The sequence below is a fragment of the Schistocerca serialis genome, chromosome 9, assembly GCF_023864345.2.
Source record: "Schistocerca serialis cubense isolate TAMUIC-IGC-003099 chromosome 9, iqSchSeri2.2, whole genome shotgun sequence".
Lineage (NCBI taxonomy): Eukaryota > Metazoa > Arthropoda > Insecta > Orthoptera > Acrididae > Schistocerca > Schistocerca serialis.
In genome coordinates, this window is record NC_064646.1 from 511734500 (window position 1) to 511755396 (window position 20897).

At 36.8% G+C, this 20897-nt stretch overlaps 1 protein-coding gene across 1 annotated transcript in view; it reads right to left on the reverse strand.

Moving 5' to 3' along the window:
• Positions 1 to 12339: 12339 nt before the first annotated feature.
• LOC126419030 (F-box/LRR-repeat protein 3-like) overlaps positions 12340 to 20897 on the reverse strand; it is a 345130-nt gene continuing 336572 nt past the window's right edge. The window contains exons 8-9 of the mRNA XM_050086090.1: positions 18168 to 18373; positions 12340 to 14402 (exon numbers count right to left, since the gene is read on the reverse strand). Coding sequence (XP_049942047.1) covers positions 13956 to 14402; positions 18168 to 18373 — 653 coding nt within the window. The 3' untranslated portion in view covers positions 12340 to 13955. The remainder of the gene's footprint in view (positions 14403 to 18167; positions 18374 to 20897) is intronic.

The following is a 20897-nucleotide window of genomic DNA, read 5'->3' on the forward strand; positions in this document are numbered from 1 at the left end:
GTATTCAGCACATCCACTCAATCTTATAAACTAAAAGTTGAGCAGCTGTCTTCTAAGTGTTTGATTTGCAATCACATTAAGTAATTCATAAGTTTCAGTAACTTAGAATTATTTGCAGATCACATTCTAATTGTTTGCAGTTTCCTGGAAATGAGGGCAACTGAAAATGACACGATCAGCAGAACCTTTCTCTCTACGTGCACAAACTGGTGTGTTACTACATCCTGCTCGATGCAGATTTTTGGGATACGGACCACGACCTGTTAACAGGTGCACCGTACCTCGGAAGCTGTTCATAATGCGTGGGTATATGCTGTAAACCCACCTCACAGTTCTTCTAGTGTCCAAGTCAGACTGCCATTCATCTAACTCCCAAGCTTGTAAGAGTCTTTATCAGTAACATGAGCTCCTTTGAGCTCAGACACACGATCACATATTTTGAGCCCGAACCAATACAAAGCTGCCTGTAATATAGTAAGATATTCATCAGACTTATCCCAAGACCACCAGTAAATCCTTGACAGATGTTGCTAATATAACCATGAAAACAATCAATTATTGATAAAATTATTTACTTGGATAGATAAGAAATCTACTCACCCAGCAGTGGCAAAACGCACACATAAAAGACTGTTGTGACTGGCAAACTCTTAGAACAAGTGGCTTCTTCCTTAGGCAGAAGGGTTGAAGAGGAAGGAAGAAGAGTGTAGGAAAAGGGGTAGTTTTGGGAAAGTTGCTGAGAACTGTCGGTCAGAGGAGACTTACCACACAGAATTAGAAGGAGCCACTGGTCTTTTATTTGTGTGTTCTGCCGCTACATGGTGAATAGAATTTTTATCCATCCACTTGACAGATTTTGTCACCAGAAGTATTCTCCATCACAAACCATAAAATGGCTTGTAGAGTGAAAGAGGATTTGATATGAAATTTGAAAGATTAAAACATTCACCCTAAAACACAGACATATCACCAACAGATTTCCAGTTGTTTGCTTCTTTTAGATGTTGATGAGGTCTTTAAGGCAATGTTAAGATGGTTACACAATACACATTTGTCTGAGAACCAGATTTTTTGCTAATCACTGTGACTAATGAAAAAGATAAGGCGATAACAGTTCCTATTACATATGCCTATACACCATTTATTTATTCATTTATTCATCCGTAAACAAATTTATTTGTATGGATGTCGTCATTATACATACATATGTACATTATTCTGTCACATAAGATAATGAAATACAAGCTATATATAATAAATTCATAATAAATATATGTATATTACACACACAATTTATCATTGAATTACATATTGCAGAAGAACCTGCTTCAATTAAAAGAAATAGATCACAAGACTCCTCCAGCACCTGTATGGGTACATTACAATCTAGAATGTCCACTTTATAATTGATTAACCTGATTATTTATTTATGCCAATTTTATGCTGCATGAATTCTCTAATTGAGTAAAAACTATTTTTTAATAAATATTCTTTAAGGAATGCTTTAAATTTACAGCGTTCCTTTATGTTTTCGATTTCTTTTGGCAATTTATTGTATATCTTGACACCTTGGTAGAACATAGTGGTTTGGGTTTTAATTCATTCTGACTAGATACAAGCAATTACTGTTTCTGGTTTGGTGATCATGTATGCAAGTGTTTGCTAAATATTGCTCAATATTTTTGTGAATAAAAGCTGTAGCTTGCAAGATATATTCACTTGGGATTGTCAGAATACCCCATTTTTTAAATAGCTCACTGCAGTGTGCTCTTTTGTGATTCTTGCTCATTAATCTGATAGCTCGTTTTTGCAATCTGAACACATATTTCACATTTTGGGCATTTGCACCTCAGAATGTTATGCCATAACTTATTATATAATGTATGTGTACAAAATACGTCATTCTATGGCATGAACCATTGCACACAGTGACTAATATTCGTAAGGCATAGCATGCTGCGCTAATTTTTTCCCAAGCATCCTAATATGTTCATCCCTTTTTAATTGTTGATCAACATACATACCCAAAAATGTTGTGCTGGCTACACACACTATGGTTTCATTTTGAACTTTAAGTTTTGTCATATTCGGTTTTTTTCTTTATATAGAAGTTTATGTTATTATACTTTTTCACATTAAGGGTTACTTTGTTGTTATTTGACCAGTTGTGAACTGCCATAAGTGCCTTTTCAGCTTTTACATTGAACATTTCTGGTGTCCTGTCTGTAATTATTATGTTGCTGTCATCAGCAAATAACTCTGTTTCACCTTGTATTACCCACTGTGGGAAGTCATTAATATAAATAAGAAATAGTACTGGGCCTAACACACCCCCTTGAGGTACTCCAATGTTCAAATATTCTTCATCTGAAAGATGTTTCAGTAAATAATTTGAGCTACTTGAAATTTGAGATATCTCCACCCTCTGCACCCCGTCCGCAAGGTAAGATCCAAACCATTTATTTACAACCCCCCTGATTCCTAGTGCTTCAAGTTTACCTAGTGGTATTTCATGTTCAACTGTATCAAATGCTTTACTGAGATCTTGGAAAATGCCTGTTACTTGTTCTCCTTTATGTAGGGCTTCTAGAACTACTCTTGTAAATTTTTCTATAGTTGCTCCTGTTCCCTTTCCTGATTCCTAGTGCTTCAAGTTTACCTAGTAGTATTTCATGTTCAACTGTATCAAATGCTTTACTGAGATCTTGGAAAATGCCTGTTACTTGTTCTCCTTTATGTAGGGCTTCTAGAACTACTCTTGTAAATTTTTCTATAGTTGCTCCTGTTCCCTTTCCAGTCCTGAAACCAAACTGTTCTTTGCATAGGAGTTGGTATTTGTTTAAGTAGTCCATAAGTCTGTTTTTCATAATAGTTTCCATTATTTTTGAAAAAGAAGAAACTGGTCTGTAATTCTCTGTATTTTCTGTATCACCTTTTTGTGTATGGGAAGAATTTTTGCGTGCTTTAGATAATTAGGGAAGCAACCTGATGAGAACGACTCATTTATAATGTCTGCTAAGGGTTCTTTTATGCTGCTAATGCAGTCTTTTAGTATACACATTGGAACTTCATCTAAACCTGTGGGTGATTTACTCTTGAATTATGTACAATGCTACTGATTTCCTCTCTATTGGTGGGTAGCAGTAGCATTGTGTGGGATACTTAGTTCTTTGACATTGTGTATTGTGTTTTAGGAAGCTTTTCTTGCAGTTTTGTTGCTATATTACTAAAGTAGTTGTTTATAAAGTTTGCCAGGCCCTTAGGATTATCTATTAAACTACCTTTATTTCTAATTTTTATGCTCATCTGCTTTGATTTTGAGTTACGAGCTTCTTGTTTTACTATATTCCAAACGGCTCTGCTTTTATTGTTCGAGTTCTGTATGGTCATTTCATTTTGGATTATCTTTGCTTCCTGCAACAGTTTTCTGTATGTCCTCTCGTACCTGAGAAAAACTGTAAGAAGCCTGGGTCACTCTTATCATTTTTGATACATCTCAGATATTTGAGTGTTTCAGAGGAATTTTCTGATACGTTTTGTTACCCAAGTCTTCCTACTCGATCCCCCATCAGAATGTACTACTTTAGGAAATGTTTCCTCAAATTTTAACTTGAATATAGTCATGAATTTGTTGAATTTTTCCATTTACATGTGTTCCTGAATATACTTCTGACCAGTCATCTGTGTTGTAAATTCACACCTTCTTGATTTAGAAAAAAACCCTTCTGTAGCTAAGCACTTTTGCTTGTAACTTTGTAGATATTTTAAGTTTTGCACTTTGACCAAAGTGGTCTGATATCCCAAGGTTTTTAACAGTTACTTCACAGAATTTATGGTTAATATCTGTTAGAATATGGTCTATTATTGAAGATGAGTGTTTGGTTACTCTTGTGGCATTTGTTACCCATTGTGAGATACAATAACTGTACAAGATATTCAAGAACCTGGTGCTGACTTCACCCATTTTCAGCATTCATTTGCAGGATGGTGGGTGCTTCTTCTCAGATGTTGTTTGCTGGTAATTAATTTGGTGGAGAATATTGTGAAATAATGTATGAAAATAAATATGCATCTTACCCAGTGGCCTGTCAAAATGAGTACTCCCATCATGTTGAGTACATTAGCCTATGGCACTGTGTAGGCCTACCCAACTTGGTGTAAATCTACATAACTCTCCCACTCTTCTAAGTATTTCAAAATGGGCACATTTTTGATCTGTTATAATTGGCATCATTTACATACTGACTCTTAGTGTGGAAAATGCTTCAGCCATTTGATATCCATCTCCTCCTACATTTCTCTATGCATTACAGTCTTCAGGTGTACACACCGAGATGAAACTTGCTTCTTAGGAGAACTGGACAATAAAATACCTGATAACAGAAGTAGGTGATACACTTTGGAAGTGTATTATATGATCATATGTTTAGCTGTATATTTGATTCATAGTATTTTTATTACATTGACTTTCATCTGTTGCACATATTAATCACTGTTTTCTATCATTTCAAGTAATTTAATGAACAGCAGATGACAGTGTTCATCTTCCCATTTCGAACACTAAATTATGAAATCATTCAGATCAAAACTTCATTTATATGCATTTCAGTCAGCCGGTTTTGTAGTTTCAAGTGTACAAAGACAGAAAAATGTTACAAAATTTTACAATCTTTAGCATGATTTTAAAGACATCTTTGTGGATAAATTAGTAATACTTCAGAATTTGAACATTTGTAAAGGGAGGCAACTGAAATGCTTAAATATTTTAGTTACAATTCACATATGTTAAAGGCAATTGTTTAAACACAAAATGTCGCAAATTTTTGTATAGGACATATTAATACTCAACAAAAAAAATTTCAGATATATTCTTTGTTTATATGGAAATTGTTGACACAATTCTTCATTATAATTCTCTCAATGTGAGAGGTGTACAGAGGTGTGAAAATTATTAGACTCAAAATGAAAATATTGATATTTCCTAGTTCCTCTCACTCTAGAATTATTCAGCCATGTGATATTGGCATTTTCGCTCACTTCCATCGGTATTCTAACATTTACATTTGATATTGGCAGTACTCTGCTATTAACAATGTTGGCAGCACTCCCTAAGCAGTCAAGTGTTATAGTTGAGGCAAAGATTGCATGGTTGCAGCTGTTTTGGAGACAGTTCAATTCAGCTGGCACATTCTTAAGGTTGGTTTTATGTATAATGTATCCTTAAACAATAACTAATGCATATTTCTACTTGCATTTTAGCCATAAAATATAAATATTTTTATTGTTATGGATAATTCTTTTGTTTGTCAGGTATTTGTTGGTTATAGATCAAAAAAGTGATATTTCACCATGAAAAGTTGCGACAATAAATCTGTTACTCAAAGAAAAACAGTATTTACAGTGAGAAACAGCAAACAGATTACAGATTTCACCAAAATCTGTAAGCTGCATTAGCCAGGCAGAGAAAGATGGCGTAATTTCAGACCAGCATGTTGAGGAAAGTGTGGATTCAAGTGCAAACTTTCCCCTAGAGCTCAACACAAACTTGTCCAGATGGTGAACGACAGCAGAAGCACTAACAGTCAAGATTTAAAGAAGGCTTTGGAGAACTATAGAGTCGATGTTTGTACTTCCACATTCTGCAGAAAGCTTATTAGTCCAGGGCTTCCAGCTCATTGTCCATGAAAAAAAGCAAAACTTACTCCTGCAATGGGTGAAAAGAGGCTTAAATGGGCTCATGAAGTTAGAAATAAGTTTGGGGAGGACTGGAGCAAGGTAAATAAACTTTATTTAAAGCAGTTGAGAATATGTATGAGAAAATTTCTTTTGGAAAATGAATAAATGTTTTCAAGAAAATATTCCACAAAGACGTGGAGAAATTTTCTTATGTACAGTATAGTTCATATGAGCACGTAACATCTGAAATTATAGACTTTTTATGATTAAAATGCTTTATTCCTTTCAGGTCTGCTTTTCTGAAGAGTCAATATTCTCCATATGTGAAGAAATTAGACAGTATGTCCGAAGAACGGTTGACGAAGAGTTTTCTGAGCTTTGTATAGTGCAAACTGTAAAACATCCCACGTCTGTTATGGTGTGGACTGCCATATCAACAAAGGGTACTGGCTGACTTTACATTGTGTAAGGCACTACGAATCAGGAAAGTTTTGGGAAAGAGGCTTTTCCCTCAGGTGAAGGAATGGTTTCCTGATGGTGACATCGTGTTCACGCACGATGGTGCACCGTGTCATAGAGCTAAATCAGTTACACAGTTCTTAGCTGAAAATAATGTAGAAATGTTGCCATGGCCTTGAAATAGTCCAGATATGGTCCCTTTAGAGAATCTGTGGGCAATTGTTAAGAAGAAGTTGAGGAAGATGAACATTACAACGAAGTTGCAACTCATGGAGAAACTCTGACAAATATGAAACCAAGATGATGTCAAAAATTCATGCTCAAGACTCAGAGAAACAAGACTTTTTTTTTTAATTTGATCCCTTTTAAATGGTTCTGAAAGCCTGTGACTGTGAAAACAATAGGTTTGTTTATAAATAACTCATCTGCTACCAGTCACAATTTTCTTTTTCGCACGACGCGTTTTGGGAAATGATTCCCATTATCAAGTGTGTTTTTTGTGTTTGTTATGTCATTCCTATGTGATGTTGTTGATGTGTGAGATTCTGTTTCATTTTGTCTACTGCAATATATAAGAAAACATGCGATTTTTAGTTGGTTTTTTTTTTTTTTTTTTTTTTTTTTTTTTTTTTTTTTTTTTTTTTGTGAAGTTAGTTGCAAAATTTAGAAGAATTTGTACTTACAGTTTCCTTACGGTCCATTTGTGCAGAGTCTTACACACACTAAACATCACATGCAACTTGTTGTACACTTTTAAACATCGAAAACATTTTACATAAAAAAAAACCGTTACACAGGTACTCCTACAGTTCTAAATTACTTCAATAATCTACATGAGAAAATAAAATTTACAGTGGAACATGAGCAAAATAAAACCATCAACTTTCTGGACCTAAATCTTACAAGAGACAACAACACAGGCACATTAAAAATTCATAGGAAGAACACAATGACTGACACCACAATCCCTGCAACCTCATGTCACCCGAATACCCGTAAACAGGCAGCTTACAGGTCAGTGCTACATAGGGCAACTAAAATACCATTGAACCAAGAAAACGTGCAACAAGAAATAAACACAGTGAAAAAGATTGCAGATGCCAATGGGTACAATGCTTCCATGGTTTGACACAATCCTAGACAAAGTGAAAAAGCACCAGGTACAAACTGCACCACAGAAGAAAAAGAGAAAACCAAATGTTTATCTAGTATCCCATACATTGGCAATGTATCACAGAAGATTGCAAATATTTTCAAAAATCACAAAGTAAAAATTGGGTTTTCTACATCTAATACATTACAACATACACTAATTCACAATATAAAGTGTAAGCATGATCCATACTCAGACTCTGGAATATACAAGGTCACATGCCAGGAATGCGCCATGTTCTACCCAGGACAAACAGGCTGACATTTCAACACCAGGTACACAGAGCACATAAAAGACAACAGACACACTACATCAGCCATAGCAACACATGTACACAATACAGGAGATCCATTTGGAAAAATAGAGCAAAATGTTGAAGTACTCCACCGACTAAATAAAGGACATAAAATGGATTTGCTAGAAGAACTGGAGATATATTCACATTACAGAAAATATGAAGATAAAATACTGAATGAAAAACTTGAAAGTGAATCAGTGAATTTCTTCAGATGTTTCGATAGTATACTTAAATAAAAATAGTAACACATAGAAATAAGCACAATTGTAAAATAGACGTAAGTAAATTATGAACCAAATTGTTAAGGTAAATAACCTCTGTACAAAAGCATATCACACTCTATGGAAGACCTATAGTGTCATCTCTGCTGAGGAGCATCTGAGTAACTGTTTTTTTTATGTAAAATGTTTTCAATGTTTAAAAGTGCACAAAGTTGTGTGTGATGTTTAGCGTGTGTGAGACTCTGCACAAATGAACCATAAGGAAACTGTAAGCACAAATTCTTCTAAATTTCACAAATAACTTCAACAACCAACTAAAAATCACATGTTTCTTATATATTGCAGTGAAGTCAACGAAATGAAGCAGAATCTCACACATCAACAACATCACATACGAATGACATAACAAACACAAAAAACACACTCAATAATGGGAATCATTTCCCGAAACGCGTTGTGAGAAAAATAAAATAAAGAAAATCATGACTGGTAGCAGATGAGTTATTTATAAACAAACCTAATGCCAAGACGTGTTGAACCGCTCATTAAGAACAAAGGCATGCACACAAAGTACTAATGTATTTTAATTTGGCAAATAAATGCTTCTAAACTGTAAAATGTATTAATTTTAAGAAAAAATAACCTTGAGTCTAATAATTTTCACACCTCTGTAGTAATGTGTGTACTTGTTTTTGATACAGTTGTGTTCCAGTCTGAGGCAGTTAACACCAATTTTTGTTGCATTTTGAAACCTTTGTCTCCAATGTTTTTGACAAAAATAAATGCGCCAATATAATTTTTTTTTACAATTAATAGCACTGCTGTAGCCAATGTATGTTCGAACATTCATGGTACTCCTGCCCACATCATCTATTCACACATGACGAGATCATTATCTCCAGTCTTTCCATATCACTTGGAATCCAGCGAAGAACTTCCTTGGTCCTTCTAGGATCCAGTCTTCTTACTACATATTCTGCCCAACTCCATTTCATTTTCATATTACATAGTGATGGAACCAGTTTGGGAAAGCCGATATCAACACCAGAGTTGTGTTGTGCTAACCCCCTCTGTGCTGACTTTCAATGGTTACATAAACAGCAGATACACACCAGCTAAAAGGTATCGCATTTTTCTCTGGGTCACATCACAGAGCTTATAAATGGTACGACTAAGGAGAGAAATTTTTTTTTCTTGTTGAATTATTCTTTTTTATAATGGGGAGGACAGCTAATTATAATTTTTATTTCACAAAGTACATTTTCTGTATTTTGTTGATTACTCATTGTTTTGGCAATATTGTGTATGCAAGCATTAAAACTTGCTTAAAAAATATTTCAGATGTGAGCTACCAACACAATCAATGCCTTTATACTGACATGTGGCTAAAAATATTCAAAATTTCAAGAACAAGTAACTGACATTTCATGATAAATATCCCACACTCACTTATCCTGCATGTGAGTTTTGCACTAACCTGAAAAGCTGCCAGATATCATTCTGCCTGAGACACTGAAAGAGTTAGAGGCCACAGTACCCATGTGGTGTATTCTGGTCACAGTGTAGTGAAGCAAGCGAAGGCAGTGGCAGAATGCCACATTTCATAGACAGCTGCCACAGCAAACTCAGAAGAAGCCGACCGCTACCATGAGGACCATTTCTGCAAGGCAGCATCTATGTCTGGGTCTGGGACACTGATATCTCCTTAAGTCAGCTAGTCATCAAACAGCTGGGCTAGGTTTGCTTATTTGGTATCACATTAATGAATTATTAAAATTTATAGAAGGGCTAGATACCCTAAACACAGATTGAGGAGATTATACACAAAGAAATATTCACATATTATCACTAGAAAAATTTTCCCCTCTCTCTCAAAGCTAGGGCAGATCCTCAACACTTGTAAGGTTGGACCAAATTTTGGCATATTTTCATATATTCAGAATTCCAGTGACTTCTTTTTCAGAAATTGAGTCTGTAGGAAAAATGTCTCAAGGGTGGCATGCTCTCCATGTTCACCCATAGACAATTGCGTAGAATTTTCACGTCATCTTGACAGCTATCGGAAAGTCTTGTATAGTCAAATTCTCATTGTAGTGCACCAGACACAGTACCTCAGCTGCAATGCAACAAAAAGACAATGGGCAAAGAGTTTACAGTGCTTTCAAGCTTCAACAAGATACTAGTCTCACAGTGGACCCACTTTTAGCATCTTGTAAATATACACTAAAGCACCAAAGAAACTAGTATAAGCATATTCAAATATAGAGAGATGTGAACAGGTAGAATATAGTGCTGCAGTCGGCAACACCTATATACAAGTGTTTGACGCAGTTGTTAGATCAGTTACTGCTGCTGCAATGACAAGTTCTCAAGATTTAAGTGAGTTTGAACGTGGTGTTACAGTCGGCGCAGCAACGATGGGACACAGCATTTCCTAGGTAGCAATGAAGCGAGGATTTTCCCGTAAGAGCATTTTATGAGTGTACCATGACATCAGAAATCCAGTAAAACATCAAATCTCCAACACAGCTGTGGCAGGAAAAAGATCCTGCACGAATGGGACCAAAGACGACTAAAGAGAATCATTCACCATGACAGAAGTGCCCCTTCTGCAAATTGCTGTGGGTTTCAATGCTGGGCTATCAACAAATGTCAGTGTGCAAACCATTCAACAAATCATCATCAATATGGCCTTTTGGAGTCTAACGCCCACTCATGTACCCTTGATGACTGTATGACACAAAGCTTTACGCCTTCACCAGGGCCTGTCAACACCAACATTCGACTGTTCATGACTGGAAACATGTCGCCTGGTCGGACGAGTTTCAAATTTTATCGAGCGGATGGAAATGTGTGGGTATAGAGACAACCTCATGCATCCACGGACCCTTAAAGTCAGCAGGGTACTGTTCAAGCTGGTGGAGGCTCCGTAATGGTGTGGGGCCTGTGCGGTTGGAATGATATGGGACGCCTGATGCTTCTAGATACGGCTATGACAGGTGACACGTACATAAGCATTCACCTGCATCCAGTCATGCCCATTGTGCATTCTAACGGTCTTGGGAAATTCCAGCAGGATAATTTGACACCCCTCAGGTCCAGAATTGCCAGAGTGTGGCTCTACAATCTCTTTTCTGAGTTTAAAAACGTTCACTGGCCACCAAACTCCTCAGACATGAAGATTATTGAACATATTTGGGATGCCTTAGAACATGCTTTTTGGAAGAGATCTCCACCCTCTTGTACTCTTATTGATTTATGGACCGCATTGCAGTATTCATTGTGTCAGTTTCCTCCAGCACTACTTCAGACATTAGTCGAGTCCATGCCACGTCATGTTGTGGCACTTCTGTGTGCTCATAGAGGCCCTACACTATACTATGCAGATGTATCAGTTTCTTTGGCTCTTCAGTGTATTTTAGTTTTGGAACTACCCACTTCACTGAGATTTTGTAGTACTAGTAGGGTTCAAATGGCTCTGAGCACTATGGGACTTAACATCTGAGGTCATCAGTCCCCTAGAACTGAGAACTACTTAAACCTGGCTAACCTAACAACATCACACACATCCATGCCCGAGGCAGGATTCAAACCTGTGACCGTAGCGGTCGCACAGTTTCAGACTGAAGGGCCTAGAACCGCTCGGCCACAGCAGCCAGCCTACTGGTAGGGCAAGACATTAATTTTGGAGATGAAAATGAAAAGTAGTTTACTTACTCTTCCTATTTTCATTCACATGTCTTATGGCATCATATTCTGACATAACTCATCATTGAGGAAAAAGTAAAGTCTTGTTGTACAGCATCATATAATAACGATAATGTGCGATATTTTTAAGCAATTGAGCATACTGATAGCAGCATCACACTATACTTTCTATGTTATGAAGTATGCTGGCAACAATCACAGTTTGAAAACAACAGTAACATTAATAAATGTAATCACAACATTAGTAAATATAATAACAGAAGAAGAAATGATTTACAATGTCTATTGTACAGCTTTAGTGTGGTACAGCAAGAAGTCAGGTATTCAGTCTTAAAAATCTTTGACCACCATCCAAGTGAAATAAAGAATTTAATGGACAGTAGAATTAACTTCAAACAAATTGAAACCTTATATGTGTGGGAACTATAAACTGAACTATTCCAAATCATAGTGAGAGGTCGCAATTACGAACCGCTGAATATGAAAAAAAAAAAAAAAAGAGAGAGAGCAAGGAATGAAGAAGTGCCACCTGCAGTCTCAAATATTAATGACAAATCCACAGATGTGGCCACCTACCAACCAAGGTAGATGCAGGAATATCTCATTTTTGGTGTGTTGGGGACTTTTTGTAAATCTGAGGCATGCTGACTATATTTGATCATTTAAGGAGTGCATCTTGTGAACACTACAGGCAAATTCTCTACCTGTGTCGCTGCTGGAGAGCACACATATTGCAATATCCTAAGCCAACATACGTAATTGTAATTGCTACATAATTCAGGAAGAAATTTAATAAAGAAAAATCTCTTTCACAGTTGGTACAAATCAATATATTTACAAATATTCATACACGCTAAGTGACAGTGCAGTTCAGTAATACAATGTAAAGCTCAGTCTGTACATACACACCACTGTGGAGAATGCTGTTATTTTTGAAATATCTCATCACAAAATAAGTTAAATGCTACAATATTTAAAAAGAGGCAACACCAGCATAACATCTTTACGATTATTTCTAATGAATAAACTTTGCATGCAAGTTGCAGATTTACATGCTTTTGTTTCTTTATGAGTAACAAAATGTGAAGTTCCAAGGCAGTCATGACATTTTAAGAATTCCACTAGCACAACTGTTGCTCCTGGAATGTAGAAGTATTCAGTAACACCGTACAAGCATCGATGAACTACTTTAAGAGTCCACAAGAAATTGTTTGAAGATATGGTTTTTCCATTTGACACAATAGTAGGTACTTTCATGAAAAATATGCAGAAAGAAAACTTATTTCACTGTAATATATTATTTTTCAGCTGCTATATGGAAATTTATAGAAACAGCTGCAAAAAGTAAGCAGAAGTCCATATTGGGAAGCTAAACATTACAAAAAAATATAGGTCAGTATTGATGAGTTGTTTGGAAGTTACCTGACAGCTTAATGAGAACCAGAAGTATCTGTGACAACAGAACTAAATAAAGCAGCATTAATAAAAAAAATACATGCTGCACAACATGTTTTACTACATATTTACAACATACTGACATATTATCAAGAATGTATATGCACATTATAAAAGTAAGTAAATGTACCCTTTAAGTCATGAATAGTGTGTAACAGGAATATGTGTGCCTGGCAATGCCTCCTCTAAGAACAACTGTGCAACTACTGTCAACTGAACAATGTTCCATATTGACATCCTCCCTTTCTCCCCCTACTGGTGACTCACAGCATGAGAGAAAAATCAATAATAAAAAAAGTAGATTCAAATGTCTTACATTACTGGAGACAAATTGCAGGTACCTTATTATATATTCTAACCCTATTCAGTCAAATGAGTAAAGTAAATCTTTTTTAGGTTTAAGATTCAATTACAAATAAATTACTATTTTACTTATCTTACGGCATACTGATTAGAACTGTTGCATTGACCATACAAAATAAAATATTGGTTCGCAATATTTTGCTCAAGTAAAGCACCTATACATTAAGCAGCAGTTCTGGTTCAAAGGTAAAATTTCATTTAGCTTGTTTAAAGTTCTGTCAAAAACCAGACTCAATTAAACAGCAATGTAATATAAGCTCTAAAACAATAATCTATTAAAAGGTGAATACTGCAAACCAAATGACAATAACAACCATGATTTTGTCACACACAGGCCACAGATGTTTCAGTATAAATTCGCATGTGAGTACAACCATTCTGATTAATTAGCAATGACAACAGGTATAACCTACACATCCTTTCCTATTGTTACCATTAATAATAATCGAGATTGCTCCACAGTGGATCCCAAATGATCACGTGGAAGGTGGAGTCATATAAAGCCAGATACAAGGGTATTACATAGATGAAAAGTACAAAGTTTTGCATCCTTACATTTTGGGTGGCTATTTACTCCTTTAATTTGTAATAACAGTGAACCAAAAAATACAGTTATCCCGCTTCACCACATCGGCATAAATTCTGGAGTCCATTCTCGTCCGAGAAGCTGAGACACAACTTCACAGGTACGCGCTAAATCGAAGTCTGCATCTTCAACTAAACACTCCTCCGTGACATATAGTTCACGCAGGCGTGGTCCACAGACACGAACAAACTCCACAAAAGCACGGCAAGAAACTTCACATTCGGCCAGTCCTAACGAAACGAGCCTGGGGCAGCCAGCTGCCAGCCGCGGCAGCTCGCATTCTGTCAGAGGCTCACCCCCTCCGACAACGAGCTCACGGAGGCGGGGGCAGTGACCCGCAACTGCAGCGAGAGCTTGGCGAGGTACACCATCTCCAAAGTACAGATTTGTCGCAGGTACGTACGATGCAAATAATGCCTCCAAGCAGCCGGCCGGAACACGGAAAAAATACATCACGAGGTTCACTGCTGGTGAGTGACGAACCTGAAAAACATAAATGAATTACAAACTTGAAATGCAAAATTTGCGAGGTACTGTTAACCTAAAAATCAGACATGGGAAATAAAAAAAGTAGAAAACTCAGATAATTGGCTGCTAAAAAAGTCACTCACTATCATATTTGAGTGAATTCTCAGTGTCACATAAAGTACAAGAAATTAGTGTGTTCAAGGAAGTAACTGAGATAAAAAAAAAATTAATTTGCAATAAATGAGTTGTTTATGACATGATGTACACAAGAAAATAAGTAATTCTCCCCTCCTATTCAGTCTGCACGCCGAAGAAGCAATGATTGACATACTGGTATTAAATTTGGGTTGCTAGTACACTTCAGGGTGGAAAGATGTCAGTGGCAACACTTCTGCCATCACCAAAACAAAGAAAAAAGTCAGAGGATCTGTTGAATTGAATTAATAGTCCAATGGTCACAGAATTTGGCTTAAGAGTCAAACAAAGAAAGATGAAAGTGCTGCGTCCCTCACAAAAATAAGTCTCCTGGAATCAAAAACAGGCCTTAATTTGAGCAAGAAATTTCTGAAAATGTACATAAGAAGCACAGCATTGCATGGAAGTGAATTGCAGAGTCTAAAAAAAATTGGAAAAGAAGATAACTGAAACACCCAAGCTATGGTGTTACTAAGGCTGTTTAAACTGAAGTGGACTGATAAGATGAGAAATTAGAAGGTTTTTCCACAAAATGAATTGAGGAAAGATATATGAGAAAAATGATGCCTAGGAAAAGGAACTGGGTGACAGGACATGTATTAAGGCATCAGGGCGTAACATCAAAAAGTACTACAGGAGCTGGAAATTGCAAAACTACAGGGGAAGACAGAGATTTAGTTATATGCAACAAATAATTGAGGATATGAATATAATAGAGGGAAACATTCCACGTGGGAAAAATATATCTAAAAACACAGATGGTGTGACTTACCGAACGAAAGTGCTGGCAGGTCGATAGACACACAAACAAACATAAACATACACATGAAATTCAAGCTTTCGCAACAAACTGTTGCCTCATCAGGAAAGAGGGAAGGAGAGGGAAAGACGAAAGGATGTGGGTTTTAAGGGAGAGGGTAAGGAGTCATTCCAATCCCGGGAGCGGAAAGACTCACCTTAGGGGGAAAAAAGGACAGGTATACACTCGCGCACACACACACATATCCATCCGCACATACACAGACACAAGCAGACATTTGTAAAGGCAAAGAGTTTGGGCAGATATCTCTGCCCAAACTCTTTGCCTTTACAAATGTCTGCTTGTGTCTGTGTATGTGCGGATGGATATGTGTGTGTGTGCGCGCGAGTGTATACCTGTCCTTTTTTCCCCCTAAGGTGAGTCTTTCCGCTCCCGGGATTGGAATGACTCCTTACCCTCTCCCATAAAACCCACATCCTTTCGTCTTTCCCTCTCCTTCCCTCTTTCCTGATGAGGCAACAGTTTGTTGCGAAAGCTTGAATTTCATGTGTATGTTTATGTTTGTTTGTGTGTCTATCGACCTGCCAGCACTTTCGTTCGGTAAGTCACATCATCTGTGTTTTTAGATATATAAATAATTGAGGATGTTAGATGTAAGAGCTACTCTGAGATGGCAAGGTTGGCACAAGAGAGGAAGTTGTAGTAGAATGCCTCAAAGCAGAAAGAACATTGATGAAAGGAAAAAAAAGTGAGATTGTGTGCCCAGTACTGGACACTAGTATAAATCCAGAAGAGAAGCAGAAGCACAGGTGAGTAGGAGGCAGATAACCAGAATCCCATTTGAGGGTTCAACTGGTTTTATTGTAAAAGGGCTTCTCAATCATGGGAAGAGCTAACTGTGTGGCAAAATTATAGCACCTGATATTTACATGACAGCGTGAGATTTGAAGGGTCTGTACATACATTGAGGAGACATTGGTCATAGCAGAGAGGTAATTTAGTGGCCACTGAGTGGAGTGGTGCAACAGCTGCACAAAATATTCTGGTCCACATCATTCTGGAGGAAGCTAATATTACTCTTTCACAGTGTAGCTGCACAGACATATCACACAGATGAAGACTGGAGGGACAGTACTCTACAGAGAGTATTAACAACACCATTTGGTGAGGCCTCAATATTAAGCTAGTGTAGAATACTGAAACAAGTAAAAAGAACATAAACTGTAAAAAATATAGTAAAGAAACACACTCTGCAGAAACAATAGAAGAAGAATGTTGATTTGAAAGAAACAGGGATTTGGTATTAGAGCCATAGCTTTAAAAATCTTGTGAATATGTGTGATGAAACAAGACATAAGACATTGATAAAATTTGTAAATTAATTCAGATTTTTTTATCAAATGGGCGAATTGAAATGAAATGATTATTCAGGTTAGTGTGTAGAATCTACGAGACTTGAGATATCCAGAAATATATCATCTGACTTTCCAAAGAATGTTTGTCCACACAATCCTGGAGGTACCATGGCATAGATAAATGTGAAAGTTATTACATAATTAGCATAACAGCTCATGCCTCCAACTCACTGACTTGCTTAATCTACAGATGACTAGAAAAGAAAATTGATGATTTGTTAGATGAACATTTGTATGGCTTTAGGAGTGGTAAAGACTCAAGAGAAGCAGTTCTGATGCTGCACTTGGGGAAAATAAAACCCTCAGTTTCACACAGTTTGTCAGTGTAAATAGTGTTTGATAATGCTGAATGGACCAAATGTTTGAAAGTCTCAGAAAAACTGGTAAAAAATAAGAGTCTAAGAGCAAAGAAGTGCTTGGATTAAAAAGGGGCTAAGGTAAGGTTGCAGTCTTCTCCCCTATTGTTTAACCAGTGCACCGAAAACAATAATGAAAGAGTGGTTTGGAATCGGTGTTAAACTTTATGGTGAAATCATGTAACTGATAAGATTCAATGGCATCATTGCTATCCCAAGTGAAAGCAACCTGTTGAATGGAAAAACAGTCTAATGGGTACAAATATGAACTAAGGCTCAACCAAAGAAAGATGAAAGTAATGACGAGTAGCAGAAATGAGATTAGCCAATAAATGTGGCATCAAAATTATAGTACACGAAGTAAAGGAATCTGCTATCTCGGAAACAAAGTACCGCACGACAGACAAAGCAGGGAGGACATTGATAACAGCAAACTAACACAGATAAAGAGGGGATTCCTGTCCAAAAAAACAAGTGAAGTCTACTACTATGAAACATAGGCCTTAATCTCAGGAAGAAACACCCGAGAATGTGTGTCTGGAGCAAAGCATTGTACGGAAGTGAGCTACAGGCTGTGAGATACCAGAAAAGAAGAGAATTGAAGCAAAGTAATATACCACATTACACTCACACTCAGTTATCACGTTATTACTGCTTGCATACATCTGCCTTATCGTGTTGCATTCAGTGTACGTTATGGTGATTGGTGTGCAGACCACAGTCTTATAAATTTGTACTAACATTCTTGGTTAGGTTGTGTGCCCAAGGTAAACAGAAGAATTTGAGATAAGGTATTACAGAATGCTGAAAATTAAGTGGGCCAATAAGACAAAGAAATGAAGTTTTGCACAAAATTGGCAAGGAAAGGAATGTCTGGAAAACACTGATGAGAAGAAGGGACAGGCTGTAGGACACTTGTTAAAGATATGAAGGAATAACATCCATAGTACTTGGCAGAAACTGCAGGGAATGGCAGGGGCTGAAATACAGTCAATAATTAATGTTGGTTGTAACTGCAACTCTGAGATGAAGTGTTTCCATGGCCTTCACATACCAGTGCTTGCCAACAATGTGGGGAAATGCGTCGTGGCGGCTGTCCCTCGCTGTCCCCATCTCCATTCGCATAGACATCAACGTGCAGGTACTCCAAGCTCACGTGCTTCTCGGACGAGAGTGCCAGCAGCAGTTCGTCGCTCAGTAACGAGTAACTGAGCGAGAGTTCCCGCAGGCAGTGGCAGTGGTCCGCTAGCGCGAGAACACCTGCGACAGACGTATGTGGAAATATCTGCTTAAAATTACTGTTACAAATAGGTTGAGGTGTAGTGAGGTGGAACAGCCCCCACTTGGTACACTGTACTCTTTAAATAAATAATTCTTTTTTTTTCAGTTTTTTTATTATACACGTAAGGCAAATACCATGATTACACAAAATTGCTAAATTCTCATTAATGCCCTATTTCACTAAATTTTATTATTCACAGTATAGTTTTCAGACTGCTGATATTTCAGATTATATGGAAATGCTCTGTGTAAGGAAATATCTACAATTTTACTGGAGGCAGTGACACTAACTGCTAGACTGCATGCTGTGGAATAATATGTTACTTCATTATGGTTTGGAAGTGGGTTACGTATTATTGAGCATATATAGGCAGCATAAAATTGTATGGTAGATTACGGTAAAAAGGAGAAGGTGAATACAAAGTGAAACTACTTGCAAAAACAAAAAGAGAAAATAAGATGACAGAAAAGATTTCAAAATGCAACAGTGACAATAACAAACGTAATTGTTGGGTTCAAATTAATGATACGAATATAATAGAGGGAAACATTCCACGTGGGAAAAATATATCTAAAAACAAAGATGATGTGACTTACCAAACGAAAGCGCTGGCAGGTTGATAGATACACAAACAAACACAAACATACGCACAAAATTCAGCTTTCACAACCAACGGTTGCTTCATCAGGAAAGAGGGAAGGAGAGGGAAGGAGAGGGAAAGACAAAAGGATGTTGGTTTTAAGGGAGAGGGTAAGGAGTCACTCCAATCCCGGTAGTGGAAAGACTCACCTTAGGGGGGAAAAAAGGACAGGTATACACTCGCACACACACACATATCCATCCGCACATACATAGTCACAAGCAGACATTTGGGTAAGTCACATCATCTTTGTTTTTAGATATATTTTTCCCACGTGGAATGTTTCTCTCTACTATATTCGTATCATTAATTTGAATCCAACAATTACGTTTGTTATTGTCACTGTTGCATTTCGAAATCTTTTCTGTCATCTTATTTTCTCTTTTTGTTTTTGCAAGTAGTTTCACTTTGTATTCACCTTCTCCTTTTTACCGTAATCTACCATACAATTTTATGCCACCTATGTTACTTCATTAATTACACAAAGTATAAAATTATACTTAAAAAAAGAAAAAAAAATTCTTGGCAGGCTTTTGTAGATCCATGTACATGCCAAAGCTTATGCCACATAAATTATACCAGTTTGTGGATATCCGTACCCTTGTTAATTTAAACTATTTTCTGTCTAATATATTTTAGTACCTTTTCCCTTTTCTGTCTTTTCTGTTAATACAGAAACCATAATGTATTTTAATATTTGTAATCTTTTGTCCTATGTGCATCTTTATATAGGCTTTCCACACAAAGCAGCAGCCAGATGGCAACTGGTCATCAGTGAGTGTACACTTTATGTTCAGTGTTATATTATAAGTCATTGTGATGATACAGCAGTGGCTATGTTGTTAAGAAGAGCAATTCAATGTTCCTCCGGACACGCGCACTTAACGAAGGCACTGCAATATCATATTTTTCTGCTGATACTAGCCAGTAACTTTCAATTACAAATTTCCTTCCTGTACAGGAATTACACGATGTGTGTACGAGAACACGTTGCGACGTTGAGTGGCGACATGCAAAAGTTTGGGTTTAGCTACGTGTTGTAAACAGATATCCAAAGCTGTTAAGGTGGCCACTCACACAAAGCAGGAAATCCAGGTTCAAGTCCCAATCCGGCACAGATTTTCATTGTTGTCATTCCCTTATATAGCTAATTGTTGTTCATATTCACAATTGCAAATCCATTTCACATATATCAGTCAGTGTTTGGATTTTGTTATGCGATTTTCAGTTGGTCATTGCCCATCACTCAACACAAACACCTACATTGGTCAGGCTTTTGCCACTTGTGAAATTTATGAGATCATTCATAGATTATATAGCTTACTGACTTGTGTTGTAAAATTTGTAATGACACATTATGAGCAGGCTGATAATTATAAGTTTAGTATCAGTAAACATGAATGAACTGAGAAGTAAGATCAAGTGTGTTTTTGTGCACCATTATTAAAAATCTGAATCACCTAATAATCATAAGAAGAAGAAGATTGGGATGATAAAATTTCTTCAGACTTAAGCAGCACAAAAACTAGGTCAGTAACATTTCAAGGTTTGTTAACGATTGTTTCATAGCTTCTGTTACTGCTAATAACTAGACACCAGTGCCGAGCTTTAATTTGTATACTAAAACACTGAAGATGATCATTATGTGGTCAAAAAGTGATTTTGCTGTTAATAAACCATCAAAATTACGGCCAACGCTGTCCTTTCTTCTAATTTTACTTATTATATGGTCGTTGTGCACACAGCACTCTATGGAGTCATCAATCAACGTATCAAAATACCACATCCCCAATAAGTGAAGCCTACATGCTTTAGAATAAAACAATACACGTATATCTGGTGCTAAAGTAATTCAGAGAATT